This window comes from Tyto alba, unplaced genomic scaffold (genome assembly GCF_018691265.1).
Source record: "Tyto alba isolate M040663 unplaced genomic scaffold, T.alba_DEE_v4.0 Super-Scaffold_3, whole genome shotgun sequence".
In the NCBI taxonomy this organism is placed as follows: domain Eukaryota; kingdom Metazoa; phylum Chordata; class Aves; order Strigiformes; family Tytonidae; genus Tyto; species Tyto alba.
In genome coordinates, this window is record NW_024881304.1 from 6,619,176 (window position 1) to 6,631,091 (window position 11,916).

The window sequence follows — 11,916 nt, forward strand, 5'->3', positions numbered from 1 at the left end:
TGGGGGGTGCTGGCCCTGCCCTGGCTCCCCCGCCAGCTTGAGCAGGGTGTTGGAGACCCACCCTGCACCTTCCTGGCCCCAGAGCCTGGGGCTGGGGGTTGCCAAGGGCTCCAGCACAGGGCACGAGCTGCTGTGGGAGACACGGGGATGCTTTGTGGGGTGCCTGGCACTGCCTTCCTCCAAGGGTTCACTCACCCCTCTCCTTTCTTTTAGGGCATACAAGGGGCTTCTGGCTTGAAGGGTGATAAGGTAGGAAAGCGGCAGCCCTATAGTATGAGGGGTGTGGGGCTACTCCTCTCGTGGGGTGTCCCTGCTGCAGCCATACTCTGCTTGATGCCGAAACCACTCTGGATGGTGGCACATGGGATCCTGCTCTGTGCCAGGCACCTGGGGCGATGGGGAGTCTGCGGGATGTCCCCTGGCATGGGAGGGACATGGCGTGGCTGGGTGGAGTGGTGGGTAGCAAGGACAGGGATGAGCTCTTGCTTTTCCCTGACAGGGTGCCCCAGGGGCCGGGCTGCCGGGAGCCAGAGGAGAACGTGGAGACCCGGGGCCACGGGTAGGTACCACCATGGCCCCCCTGCATCCTCACCGCAGCCCCCCATGTCCCCACCACCAGGGAGGGGAAATCCCATGGCATCAGGCCTGAGGGGACAGGGAGCCAGCACCGCGCCTGTCCCCAGGGTGGGGTGATGCTGGGGGTGCCCCCATCCCAGACCCTATTCTCACATCCCTTTCTTCTCACAGGGTGAAGATGGGCGCCCAGGGCCAGAAGGCGATCGTGGGCCGGCGGTAAATACCCCCTTCCCCAGCTGCACCCCCAGCCGGGACCCTTCCTGACCACCCCTCTCCTCTCTCCCACAGGGCTTGCCTGGGAACCGGGGAGAGCGTGGGGACAAGGTAAGGGACCCTGGGGGCTGGAGAGCTGGAGAGAGAGGGAGGGGGTGAACAATGTGCCCCCAGAGATTGGAGTCCCCAGGGAGGTGCTGCCCACTCCCCGTCGCACATCCTTGAAGTGTCTCACTATCTCCCCTTCCTCTCAGGGAGACGTTGGGGCCCCGGGGCCCAAAGGAGACAAGGTGAGTCCCTGGGGTGGGGGGCAGTGGGAGGGAGGGTAGAAGCACTGGCCCCACTGCTCACACCCCCAACACACACATTTTGGGCACGCAGGGTGATACGATGGTGGTAGAGGGGCCTGCTGGAGCACGTGGCAGCAAGGGGGAGCCGGTAAGAGATATCCCTGTTCTCCCTGTCCCCCCCTCTGAGTTGTCCCTCTTGTCCTGATGGGCTGGGGCCCTCCTGTGCATCCCCCTCCCAAGGCTCTGCCTGTCTGCTCCTGGCCCAGGGCAGCTCCCAGCACTATGGGTTTGATCCTGCACCCCTTCTCCTGAGTGGCACAGGACAGCCCCCCCCACCTCTGCCTGCCATAAAAACTGGGGGTCTTGCTGCTGAGGGACCCTGTCTTGCAGAGCACGTTGTCCCCTCTCCATCAGCCACCCCACGGACCCCTGTGTCCATGCCCCAGGGGGGGTCTATCCTCCCCATCCCAATGTGCATCTGAGCATCAACATTCCCTGACCCGTCCCTGTTTCCCCCTTTGCAGGGAGAGCGTGGCCTGAAGGGCATGGAAGGGGACAAGGGGGACAAGGGGGAGCAAGGCATGCCTGGAGAGAAGGTATGAGGATGGGGGGGCTTGGTGGCATGCCTGTGTCCTGCATGCTGGTGCTTGTGGGCACCCCGGCATGGTGCTGGGCACCCTGGCAAGAGGAGCTGCCAGAGCCGGCCTCAGAGGTCACGGTGGGAGCTGGCGGCTCTCCCTCCTGCCCTGTGTCGATCTGGGTTTCTGCTTGCAGGGGGCGAGGGGCGAGCAAGGTGAGAAGGGCTCCGTAGGCTTCCCCGGGGCACGCGGCCCCGGCGGGCAGAAGGTAAGGAGCTGGGCACCCCTTGCTGCTGGCGGGGAGCTGGGGGGGTTGCTGGGGGTACCACCCGCCTCATCTGCCCTGACTGATGCTTTTGCCTTCCCCAGGGAGAGGTCGGAGTGTCGGGAGAGCCTGGTGAGCCGGTGAGGAGCCGCATCTCGGTGCCGCTGCCATCCCACCACAGGGCAGGAGCGGACCCCCGTCACGCTGTGTGCTCTCCTGCAGGGCCAGCCCGGCCGCGATGGGACCCCTGGAGCCCGGGGAGAGAAGGGGGACGCGGGACCTCTGGGCATGCGTGGCCCCAAGGTGGGTTGGCCCCTCTGCCTGCTGGTGCTCTCCTGGCCGGGATCTGCGCTGCCTCAGCGGGGCTCTAACTCCCCTCCTCATCCTCACAGGGTGACCGGGGCATGAAAGGCGCCTGCGGCCTCGATGGGGACAAGGGCGAGAAGGTAAGTGGGTGCCCACAGGGTGCCACAGGAGCTCGGACGATGCCTGGAGGCTGCAGGCCTTTGGATTTTCCCCCGCCAGCCAGCGGGAGCAGGGAGATGGCTGAGGCCAGAGCTCGGCCCCACGGCAGGGGCATGGGGTGCCCTCCTCTGCCCGCAGCTCTGGGGTGAGCACTGAGGGGCACAGGACTGACTGCCGTGCCTCTCTCCTGCCCGCTGTAGGGAGAACCGGGGATCCCAGGGCGCTCGGGGCTGCCGGGGAGGAAAGGCGAGCCGGTAAGCACTGTGCTGGCACCGGGGAGGGATGGGGACGCGCAGCCAGTGGCTGACGGATGTTTGCTTTGTCCCCCAGGGAGAGCTGGGTCTGTCGGGACCACCGGGCATCCCTGGCAAGGAGGGGCTCATGGGACCCAAGGTAGGTGAGGGCCATGCTGGGAAAAGCCATGCTGGCACTTCAGCCCCCTGGCTGGTTGCCTGCCCCCCAAGACTTGTCCCCTCCGCCTGCCTCTGGCTGCCTGTCCCCCCCTGCCTGCCCCTTCCTCTTCACAGGGCGACCGGGGATTCGACGGGCAGCAGGGAGCCAAAGGAGACCAGGGGGAGAAAGGAGACCGGGTGAGCAGGCTGGAAAGGGATGGTATGCATTGCACCGCGTTGCTTTTACCAGGATCCAGCCTCGGTCCGAAGCACGCCAGAGCTCAACGCTCCCAGAAGAGCTGTGTGGTGCTGCTTTAAATTATGCCACTAAACTATAAGTGACAACAGGTCCCCACTTTTTACGAGAAGGCACTTTTGCTGGTGCTTTGGGGAAGCCTGGCTGTGGGGTTGGAGGATGCCCATGGTGCCTGCTCTGGGGCCAGGGGCTCCGACACCCCCAGCCTCACCCTCTGCTTTCCCACAGGGCGCCCCGGGCATTATCGGTGGTCCAGGTCCCCGGGGCAGTGATGGTGCTCCTGGCCCCCCCGGGCCCCCGGGTAGTGTTGGCCCCCGAGGTCCTGAGGGCATGCAGGGACAGAAGGTGAGCCCCTCCCATCGGTGGCCTGGTTCCTGGAGTGGGAGAGGGTTTGGTGGCATCAGGAGCTGTCCCAGCTCTGTCCCTGCCCTGCCAGGTCGCTGGCTTTGGGGTCATCCCTTGTGTCGCCCTGCCTAGGGCACGAGAGCTTAGTGGGCTGGGGACCTTTTTGTCATGGGGCTGGGCTGGACCCATCCCTGTCCCCATCCCCACCTGCACAGGCATCCCCGAGATGCAGGGATGGGGAAAGCAGAACATCCACAGAACTGGGGATGGCAGAAAGGCTCTGGAGCCACCAGCCAGACCCTGAGCACGTGTCATTTTCAGGGGGAGAGAGGCCCCCCTGGACAGTCAGTGCCGGGGTCCCGCGGCGTGCCCGGCATCCCCGGCGAGAGAGGAGAGCAGGTGGGTGAGTGGGTGCCCATCCCTGGGTGGGTGATCCCCAGCCGGGGCCAGCCTCCCACCTCCCCTCTGCTTGTCCCTAGGGCAGTCCCGGCACCCAGGGGCTCCGTGGGGAGAAGGGGGAGCCGGGCATGACGGTAAGGAGCTGGGAGGGAGCTGACATGGGCTTGCGGTGCTCAGGTCACCAGGGTGGGATGGGGTGCTGGATCCGTCCCACTGCCACTGATGGAGGGGCTTCCCCCACCCCCGGGCTCTGCTCCCGCACATGAGCCTGGGGAAAGGGGTTTTCTTCCTCTCTAATCACACCGTCCCCCATTGCGACATGGGTCCTTTGCCCCTCCGCGTGCCCGGCAGGAGGAGGAGATCCGCGCCTTCGTCAGGCAGGAGATGAATCAGCACTGTGGTAAGCATCCCCCACAGCACTGCCCTGGGGCCAGGGGTCTGGCCCCCGCTGCCCCTGACCCCCTACTCCCTCTCTCCCGCAGCCTGTGGTGGCCACTTCCCGCAGCGCCTGGATTCACGTGAGCACTCAGGTTGCGGCTCTCCCTTCCTACCCCCCTGCCCCTGCCCTGCGTGTGTGGGACCAAAGGGGTCCTGGCAACCCAGGTGTGCTGCCGGTTTTGGGGGGGCTGGAGGTGGCTAGAACTCTCTGGGACCCCCTCGGTCAGGGCTGGCATCAGCGTGGGACTGTGTGAAGGGAGGAGGGATGGTGCGTGGCAGAAGTGATGGAGCAGCAGGGATCACCAGGGGCAGCCAGCTCCACATGGTGCCAGTGGGGTCTGGATGCTGCCAGGGTCTGCCCGATTGAGAAGAGACCACGGGGACTGCACCCCACCCATGCCTGGGTGCCAGAGCCAGGGCAGGAGGGCTTGCAGGGGCCAGGACTGCTGGAAGGGAGGGTGAGGAAGAGTGGGTTGGAGGGATGGAGGCAAGGGGTGGGCTGGGATGAGGTGGGTGCTTTCTCTCCAAGGAGGCTGGGGGGCTCAGGCCAGGAGCAGCCTCCACTCTGCCCAGGGAGGAGGAAGAAGAGTCCGCCAGGAGAGGGAGCATGGCCAAACAGGTGATGGAGAGCTCGGAGGACGGACAAGATCTGGCCCTGTGGGCACATGTGCCTCCCTGTGCCCATCATCACCCCCATCCCCATCCTGCTGGGTTCCCAGTGGGTGCTGTCTCACTGAGCAGCAGCTCCTCCTGCCTATCCCTCCTCCAGGAGCCCCCAGCAGCCCTGGTCTGCAGTGCAAAAAGAGGATGGGGTGCCCCCAGGTCCCCCATCCCTGGCCATGGACCCTGTCGGGCTGCAGCAGTGCCAGGGAAGTGCACCAGGCCCCCTCACCTCCTCCCTGATGCCCGCACCTTGTCCTTCCCCCCCGCAGGGCTCTTCCCCACTGAGCCATTCCCCGCTGGCAACGCTCATGCAGTCCCTGTGCTCAAGTTGTCACACGCTGAGGAAGAGGAGGGTGAGTGTCATCCCTGTGCTTTTAGACCTTCTCCCCCTTTTCCCATGCTCCATGTGTGTGGCTAGTCACATCCCTGCTCTCCGCTTGCAGGCACGGAGGGATAATCCATCAGTGGCTGTGCTGCCAGTCCCAGGGGGCTTTAATTAAAGAGCAGGGAGAGGAGAGGGCAGCAAGGAGTGTGTGTGCATGCGTGTGTGTGTGCCGTGGGCGTGCAGGCATGTGCAGAGCAGGGGCTGTGGCTGTGGGGAGCAGGACAGAGTTGGAGGCAAGGGTTGCTCACGCCTGGTGCTGTCTCCTAGGGCAGGACAGGCAGGTCATGCTCAACACCGATGACCTTGAGTACGAGAGTGTGTATGGGGAGGAGGAGGACTACGATGAGGTCCCGGAGATGGACAGCTCAGAGCAGCCCGTGATGGATGGTGAGCTTCCCTGCACCCGCCTGGCACTGAGGATGGAGCCACTGGGGGCACCCGCGAGGCTGCCCGGGCTTTGCTGGGGTGATACCTCCATATTCTGCCTGGCAGCAGGTCCCCATGACCTTTGGCTGGGGATATTTGGGATTTTCAGCCCTCTTGCTGGCACCCAGGTAGGGTGCATGTTCCTCATCGCAGCACTGTGCTGTGCACCCCATGCAAACCTTGTGCTCCTTCCCCCTCATTGAAGCCATCACTGGCAGTGATGGGTTGTTTGCTGGGCTGGTGGGACCTGCTGCCCCTGGCAGGTTCCCTGTGCTCCTGGTCATGAACTGCAGGAGGGGACCCCAAAGTCCCCAGGAGAACAGGGAAGCCCCACCAGCAGCAGCAGCACGTGGAGGGTCCCTCTGGTGTGCTTCCAAGGGATGCTGTGGCTGTCATGTCCCCATGCCACCTCCCTCCCAGCTCTATCTCCAGCCTTTGCTGGGAGCTGCCTCTGGGATAGGGCTTGCCCAGTCTTCTGCCCTCACTTCCAGCACTTGGGCAGGGCATGGAGATGTCCCCTCCAGCCAGACCCTGGCTGCACTCAGCTGGGAGCCATCCCCTGCTTTCCCCTTCTGGGGTTTCTCCTGTGCCAAGCGGGTCCGGCTGCCTCCACTGCCGGTGTGCTGCCAGCTCTTGCCTGCCCTCATCATCCCCTTTTTCCCCCCACAGCTGAGCCCTGCAGCCTGCCGCTGGACGAGGGGGACTGCCAGCGCTACACTCTGCGGTGGTACTACAACCAAAGAGTCGCCGAGTGCCGGCCCTTCGTCTACAGCGGCTGCCGGGGCAACCTCAACCGCTTCGACAGCAAGGAGGAGTGCGAGCTGCACTGCAGGCAACGTCGGGGGGCAGGTAGGCATGGCACGGCACGGCCGCTGGCACTGGAAAATCCGGCAGCATCCCCACCTGGTACCGTGGGCTCGGCCGATGAAGAGCCAGGGGGACGATGCCGGTCCCCTGCCTCGGCTCTGACACCGCCTCGCTTCTCTCCGCAGATGCCCGTGGCGCTGCCAGCAGCAAGGCGGGAGGGCAGCCAGAGGCGTAGGTGCTGAGCAGTGTCTCGGCAGGCAGGGCTGCCCGGCAGCAGGGCCCGGCTGCTGCCCCGGCCGGGGCTGGGCTGCCCGTGGGGGCCGGGTGCCCACCAGCCCCTGGCAGGAACCTGGTGCTATTTCTAACGTGTCTTTTTGCTGCTCATGGGTTTTTCTTTTCATACCAGTTTTATTGCCCGTTAAGGTGAAATTTATATCAAATGGGAAACGACACACCCACCCACCCCCCGAGGCTCTTAACCCCCTTTTCCACCTGGAGGTTTCCTGAGCTGTTCCCAGTTTGATTTTTAACTTATTTGCTGCTGACAAGATGGCACTTGGCCCTGTGCCGCCTCTCTGGTGGCCCAGGAGTGGAGATGGGACTTGGCATGGTTGGGGTCCCCTCATCTAACACCCTTGTCCCCTTCCCTGCTGCCCCCACAGACACCCAGCCCCCACCCCTGCTCCCCACTCTCTGCCAGGGGAGACTCTCTGCATCCCTGGGCCAGGCAGTGCCTCCCTGCACAGCATCCCTCACCCCCCCACCCTGCAACTAGCTCCATCTGAATAAATTTCACCTTAACCTCAACCAGGGCCCGGTTCCCCTTTTGCAGCTGTGATGGTTTGGCAAAGACCTGGGAGGAGACCGGAGGTTTTCTCTGTGCGCTACCCTCCAGCTCGCATGCCTACCAGCAGCACATCTATCTTTAACCCGGGGGGGCTCTCCTGCACTCCCCAGCCCGTTGGGGGAACCCTGAGGATGGTGCTATGTTAGAGGAGGTTCCTGCTTGCCTACGCTCGCTCTCAAAGGCTTCATGAAAGCCGTGTTGGCTCCTGCGGGTCTGCAGCCCCTGCCTCCCTCCAGCCCCAGGGCTGAGTGGGGATGTTCCTCCCCACTGCCTCGGGGCCTGGGGGGCTGAGGGCTGCTGGGCGGGCTTTGTGGCACCCATACGTGCCGCTGCTCTCTATGTATATCTGTGTACAACGAATGTATATGTGTACCAATGCTGGAGGGGGTCTGTGATATTAAAGCTGTGCTGATGGGGAGATGCCAACGCTTCTTGGTGCGCCGCCGGAGATGCCCGTGGAGTTTGGGGCCAGCTCTTGAGCCAAGCGTGCCCCCTGCCCACCCCAGCTGGGATGCCCTTCCCAGCTGCTCATTGCCGGCAGCGCCGGCTGGGGGTCCTCACCCTCTGGGGACCCCAGCGCCCTGTCCCCATCCCCAGCGCCTGCCCGGCTGACGCAAGCCAGGCCACGACCCCCCCGGCCGGGCTGTGACGTGTCGGCACGTGGGGCTGTGGTGCTGGGTGAATCAGCACCGCCGGCTAATTTTGGCTGCTAGGGTTGAGTTCCTGGCCATCCCCTGGAGGAGGAACAGAACCAGCATTATTTCTTCTCCCTGCCATCGCCGGGGAGGCTGACATGGGATGGGTCAGCCTGAGGCCATGGGTGTGGGCAAGACCCCCAGTGGTCTGATCCCTATCCCTGGACCCGCTGGCTCCTCGCCCTGGCCAGCCCTCTGGGCTGAGCACCCACCAACTTATCTCATGCAGGTGCCTGCCCAGCCTGAGAGCCCCTGGGTGCTGCCACAGCCACTAAGGGGGAAAATTTGTGACAAAACCCTTCTGTATACAGCTCACCTCACAGCAATACCTACAGGATGCTGCCCACCATGGGCAGCTGGCAGAGAGACTGGACCAGGCTGGACTGGTGCAGGTGGGCTGCAAACCAGTGACATCCCAGTTGAACTGAGTGAAGGTGAGCTGCAAACCAGTGGTGTCCTGGTTAAACTGGTACGGCTGGCTGCAAATCAGTGGGACAAGCAGCGCTCAGGGGTTAGCACAGCAAGGAGGTGACATGTCTCCAGATATGTCCCCAGCTGGCCAGGGCCAGGGAGTCTGTCAGGACGGCAGCACCAAACTGGCACTGGGAGATGTCCGGGATCCTTGTGCGGCACAATGTCTGGGGGGGTGGCACTTGCAGCCAGTGCCACAGATGCTGGCCAGCAGCGACATGCATGTGCATTTTCTCTGGTCCTTAAGAGATTAAACGAGGCTCACAGGAGCAGGAAGGCTCAATGAGATGGAGAAAAAACATCTCACGCGTCAGATGTGAGATAATTATGCCTGAGCTGTCTCAGGATCCTGGAATCCCCCCAAAATGCAGCTGATGGAGTTGCAAGGGGGCACACGCCCACCCACGGCCTGGGATGATTTCATCGCTATTAGGCACAAATGTATTAATAACATTTCCCCCCCACCGCACGTCACTGTCACCCCCTCTGTGGGTCAGAGGTGGAGCTGGGGACAGGATAAGAGCCAGTGCTTAGTGAGGATCAGGGCAAACCCCCAGCTCGTGGTCCCTGCACCCTGGGAGCATTGCCTGAACACTGTGGGGACGAGGACCTGCTGGAAATGGTGAGGCTGCGCCCTTCGGTGGTACTTTCCAGGGGGCTTTTAGCTTGGAAATGGGTTACAGGGGGTTGGATGCTTTTCATTACCTACTTCCCAGTGAGTTAAACCGCCTCTGGTTGCCCACTCTGGTACTTTCCAAAGGGTTTCACCCTGGAGAGGGGTTGCAGGAGGTTAGATAACTTTCACTGCCCTCCTTCCAGCTGGGCAAACCCTGCTGGGCAACTGATTTTGGGGGAGAGGCAGCCATACAGCAGGATTTCTGCAGTGATGCCCCTGTGCCTGCTCTGACCCCCACCCCATGGCACAGCACCCTGCATCCCCCAGGGGCCCTCCCTGGGACCAGGCTGGGGGGATGTGGCAGAGGATGATGCTGAGGCTTGGCACAACTCGGCACACGTCGCTGGACTCTTGCTCTCGTTACCCCACTGCCAACAACCCCCCGTGTGTTTTAGGCCAAGTGGCTCTCGTCCCTCCTGGTGGGGTGGCTTTTGCCCCAGAGAGCCTGGAAGCCCTATGGGGGGAGGGTGTGGAAGGAGGAAAGCCCCGCAGCCAGCACGGCCCCAAAACCCCAGACATGTCACACTTCCCTGGCCAAAGGGCAGGTCTGGGCCAGGGAGCAGTTCTGGTCCCCAGGCAGCGCCCCCTCCCCAGGCAGGAATGTCCCTTTTCTTGGGTGGCAAAGGGCTGGGGGTTGTGAAATGGAGGGGACAGCCAGCATCTGGCCAGGGGCTGTGGGAAAGGATGGAGGCACCCTGCTGATGTGCTTCCATGTCCCCTTCAGTATCCCCAAAACTCACCCCCATCCAAAAAGATTAAAATCAGGGTGGGAAACTGAAGGCTCCCCAAAAGGGAGGTGAGGCCCCACTGCCCGTCATGGCCAGCTGGTGGGAGGAGTGGGGGGGCTTTGTGCATGGCACCCCACCGGAGACACATCCTGCCTGGAGGGCTGCGGGGCCATGGCAGCATGCCGGGGGGGGGGGCGGGGGGGCGATGCTCAGTGCCAGCCGCTGCTCCCCACAGGTGCTCCCGGCCGTGCTGTGCTGCAGGATGCTGCTCACCTTCCTGGTGGTCCTCGGGGCGCCGGCGAGAGCCTGGAAGGGGCCAAGCCATGAGCAGCTCCCATCAGCCCCCCAAGCTGGGGATGGAGGCAAGCTGACGAGGAAGGAAACCGCTGGCGTTAATGAGAGGCTGGCAGGTCTCCCTGAAATGAGGAGGGGCAACCACGGATCTGAGGAAGGCACCCATTTGGATAAAGCCAGCCCGCTGCTGCTAGAGGGGTCAGCAAGAAAAGCATTGCCCTGGCCGATGAGCCCAGCCGCCAAGAGACCTGCTCCGGGGAAAAAGGCGAGAAAGGTGTCCCTGTCGCTTGATGTCCCCACCCATGTACTGAAAACCCTGCTCGAACTGGCCAGAGAGAAGGAGCTGCAGGCCAAGGCGGCCGCTAACGCGGAGCTGATGGCCCGCCTCGGGCGCAGGAGATGAACCTCCCGGGCTGGGGCACGGCTTCTGGGCCAGGGCTGGTGAGGACAGTGGGGCTGCTGGGGGGCACGGGTGGAGGAGAGCAGGGGGTGGCAGTGGTGGGACTGCGAACACGGCACCTCATCCCCCCGGTCTCAGTGCCCCTGCCACAAGCAGCCGCCATGGGAGGATTTGGTTTAATAACCGTCACCTCAGCACCACTGAAGAAGATACAGCTGAGTTTGCGTTCACTGGGGCCAGAGCTGGAGCACAGCCTGGTTGCAGCCCCAGGGCACCAAGGGGAATTCTGTGCCCTGCTTCCCTCCCCTCTCACCCGCCGCTGGGATGTCTCTAAAAGGGCTGCATCCAGCCAGGCAGGTTTTCCCATGTGCTGCCCCTCTCTCGGTGGCTGCAGCACACGAAATCCTCCGAGAACCTCGGCTGAGCGTCAAAGCTGGAGTTCGCCAGCGCGCGCAATAAACATGGCATTGAACATGACTTGCTGTGGTTTATACCAGTCCTGCAAACCTGTACACCCCCATTTTGTGTTCCCTCTCCCCGGAGCTGCAGCGAGGGCACATCCTGGGTCAGGGCCAGCACTGGAGCTCATTAAACCCCAGATGAGGGGTGTCAGCCCTTGCACCGGTGGTGGGGCCAGCCCCCAGCCCAGAGTGCCTGCAGCAGTTCTGGGCCAATGGGGACATCTCGTTGTGCTGCCAGAGCCGCCGTCTTCGCCGAGGCTGGGAGATAAGAGCAGCGCGGAGCAGAGGGTGGCCGCCCCGTGCAAAGTACAGGGCGGTGCGAGCGAGGCAGAGGCGGGGGGACACCCGCCGAGGGGGCCGCTGGAGCTGGTGGGGGACATGGCCATGCTCTTCGAGGAGTACCTGCTGCAGGGTGAGTGCAGCCCCTTTGCCTCGGAGCGGGCGCTGGCCTTGTTAAGGGGGTAGAAGTAATTGGGGTGACCCCATGCCCCATGGGAGGGATGTATTTCAGTAGCCGGCGAAGGGATGTGCCAGCAGATGGGTGGGTTGGGGTGAAGCAGCAGGGTGGGTAACGGGTCCTTTGCCTTCCCCGCCTGCCCCAGAGCCCAGGCGATGCCTGGGCAGCGCTGGACCCCGGGGGCACCCCACTGCAGCAGGTGGGTGCCGCGGGGCCGGGCCCGGAGGTTGGCGGGTGCAGAGTACAGATGGGGTGCTGGTGGCAGCAGGGACACGGGGCACTGGAGGAACTGACAGAGATGGTGCATCATAGCAGGGACGCTCCAGGACAGGCAGTCCAGGTGACAACTGCCCATCCCCAGGAGGGGGGTGTCCTTCACCACCCCCCTT

General features: G+C 63.6%; 1 protein-coding gene across 19 annotated transcripts in view; it reads left to right on the forward strand.

Annotated features, from left to right (window-relative positions):
• The window catches only part of COL7A1 (collagen type VII alpha 1 chain), a 32,837-nt gene extending 25,074 nt beyond the window's left edge, over window positions 1-7,763 (forward strand). For 3 of the 19 annotated variants that reach the window (XM_042799615.1, XM_042799612.1, XM_042799613.1), the window contains exons 97-120: window positions 214-249; window positions 500-559; window positions 748-792; window positions 865-900; window positions 1,044-1,079; window positions 1,171-1,227; window positions 1,604-1,675; window positions 1,854-1,925; window positions 2,027-2,062; window positions 2,145-2,225; window positions 2,315-2,368; window positions 2,588-2,641; window positions 2,718-2,780; window positions 2,915-2,977; window positions 3,264-3,380; window positions 3,702-3,779; window positions 3,860-3,913; window positions 4,131-4,179; window positions 4,262-4,309; window positions 4,747-4,836; window positions 5,150-5,233; window positions 5,533-5,652; window positions 6,361-6,540; window positions 6,684-7,763. In XM_042799615.1, the coding sequence (XP_042655549.1) occupies window positions 214-249; window positions 500-559; window positions 748-792; window positions 865-900; window positions 1,044-1,079; window positions 1,171-1,227; window positions 1,604-1,675; window positions 1,854-1,925; window positions 2,027-2,062; window positions 2,145-2,225; window positions 2,315-2,368; window positions 2,588-2,641; window positions 2,718-2,780; window positions 2,915-2,977; window positions 3,264-3,380; window positions 3,702-3,779; window positions 3,860-3,913; window positions 4,131-4,179; window positions 4,262-4,309; window positions 4,747-4,836; window positions 5,150-5,233; window positions 5,533-5,652; window positions 6,361-6,540; window positions 6,684-6,733 (1,635 nt within the window). In that variant the 3' untranslated portion in view covers window positions 6,734-7,763. Of the gene's footprint in view, window positions 1-213; window positions 250-499; window positions 560-747; window positions 793-864; window positions 901-1,043; window positions 1,080-1,170; window positions 1,228-1,603; window positions 1,676-1,853; window positions 1,926-2,026; window positions 2,063-2,144; window positions 2,226-2,314; window positions 2,369-2,447; window positions 2,643-2,717; window positions 2,781-2,914; window positions 2,978-3,263; window positions 3,381-3,701; window positions 3,780-3,859; window positions 3,914-4,130; window positions 4,180-4,261; window positions 4,310-4,746; window positions 4,837-5,149; window positions 5,235-5,532; window positions 5,653-6,360; window positions 6,541-6,683 lie in introns of those variants that run through there. The other 16 variants (XM_042799616.1, XM_042799617.1, XM_042799614.1 and 13 more) reach the window with 16 other exon arrangements.
• Window positions 7,764-11,916: the final 4,153 nt, after the last annotated feature.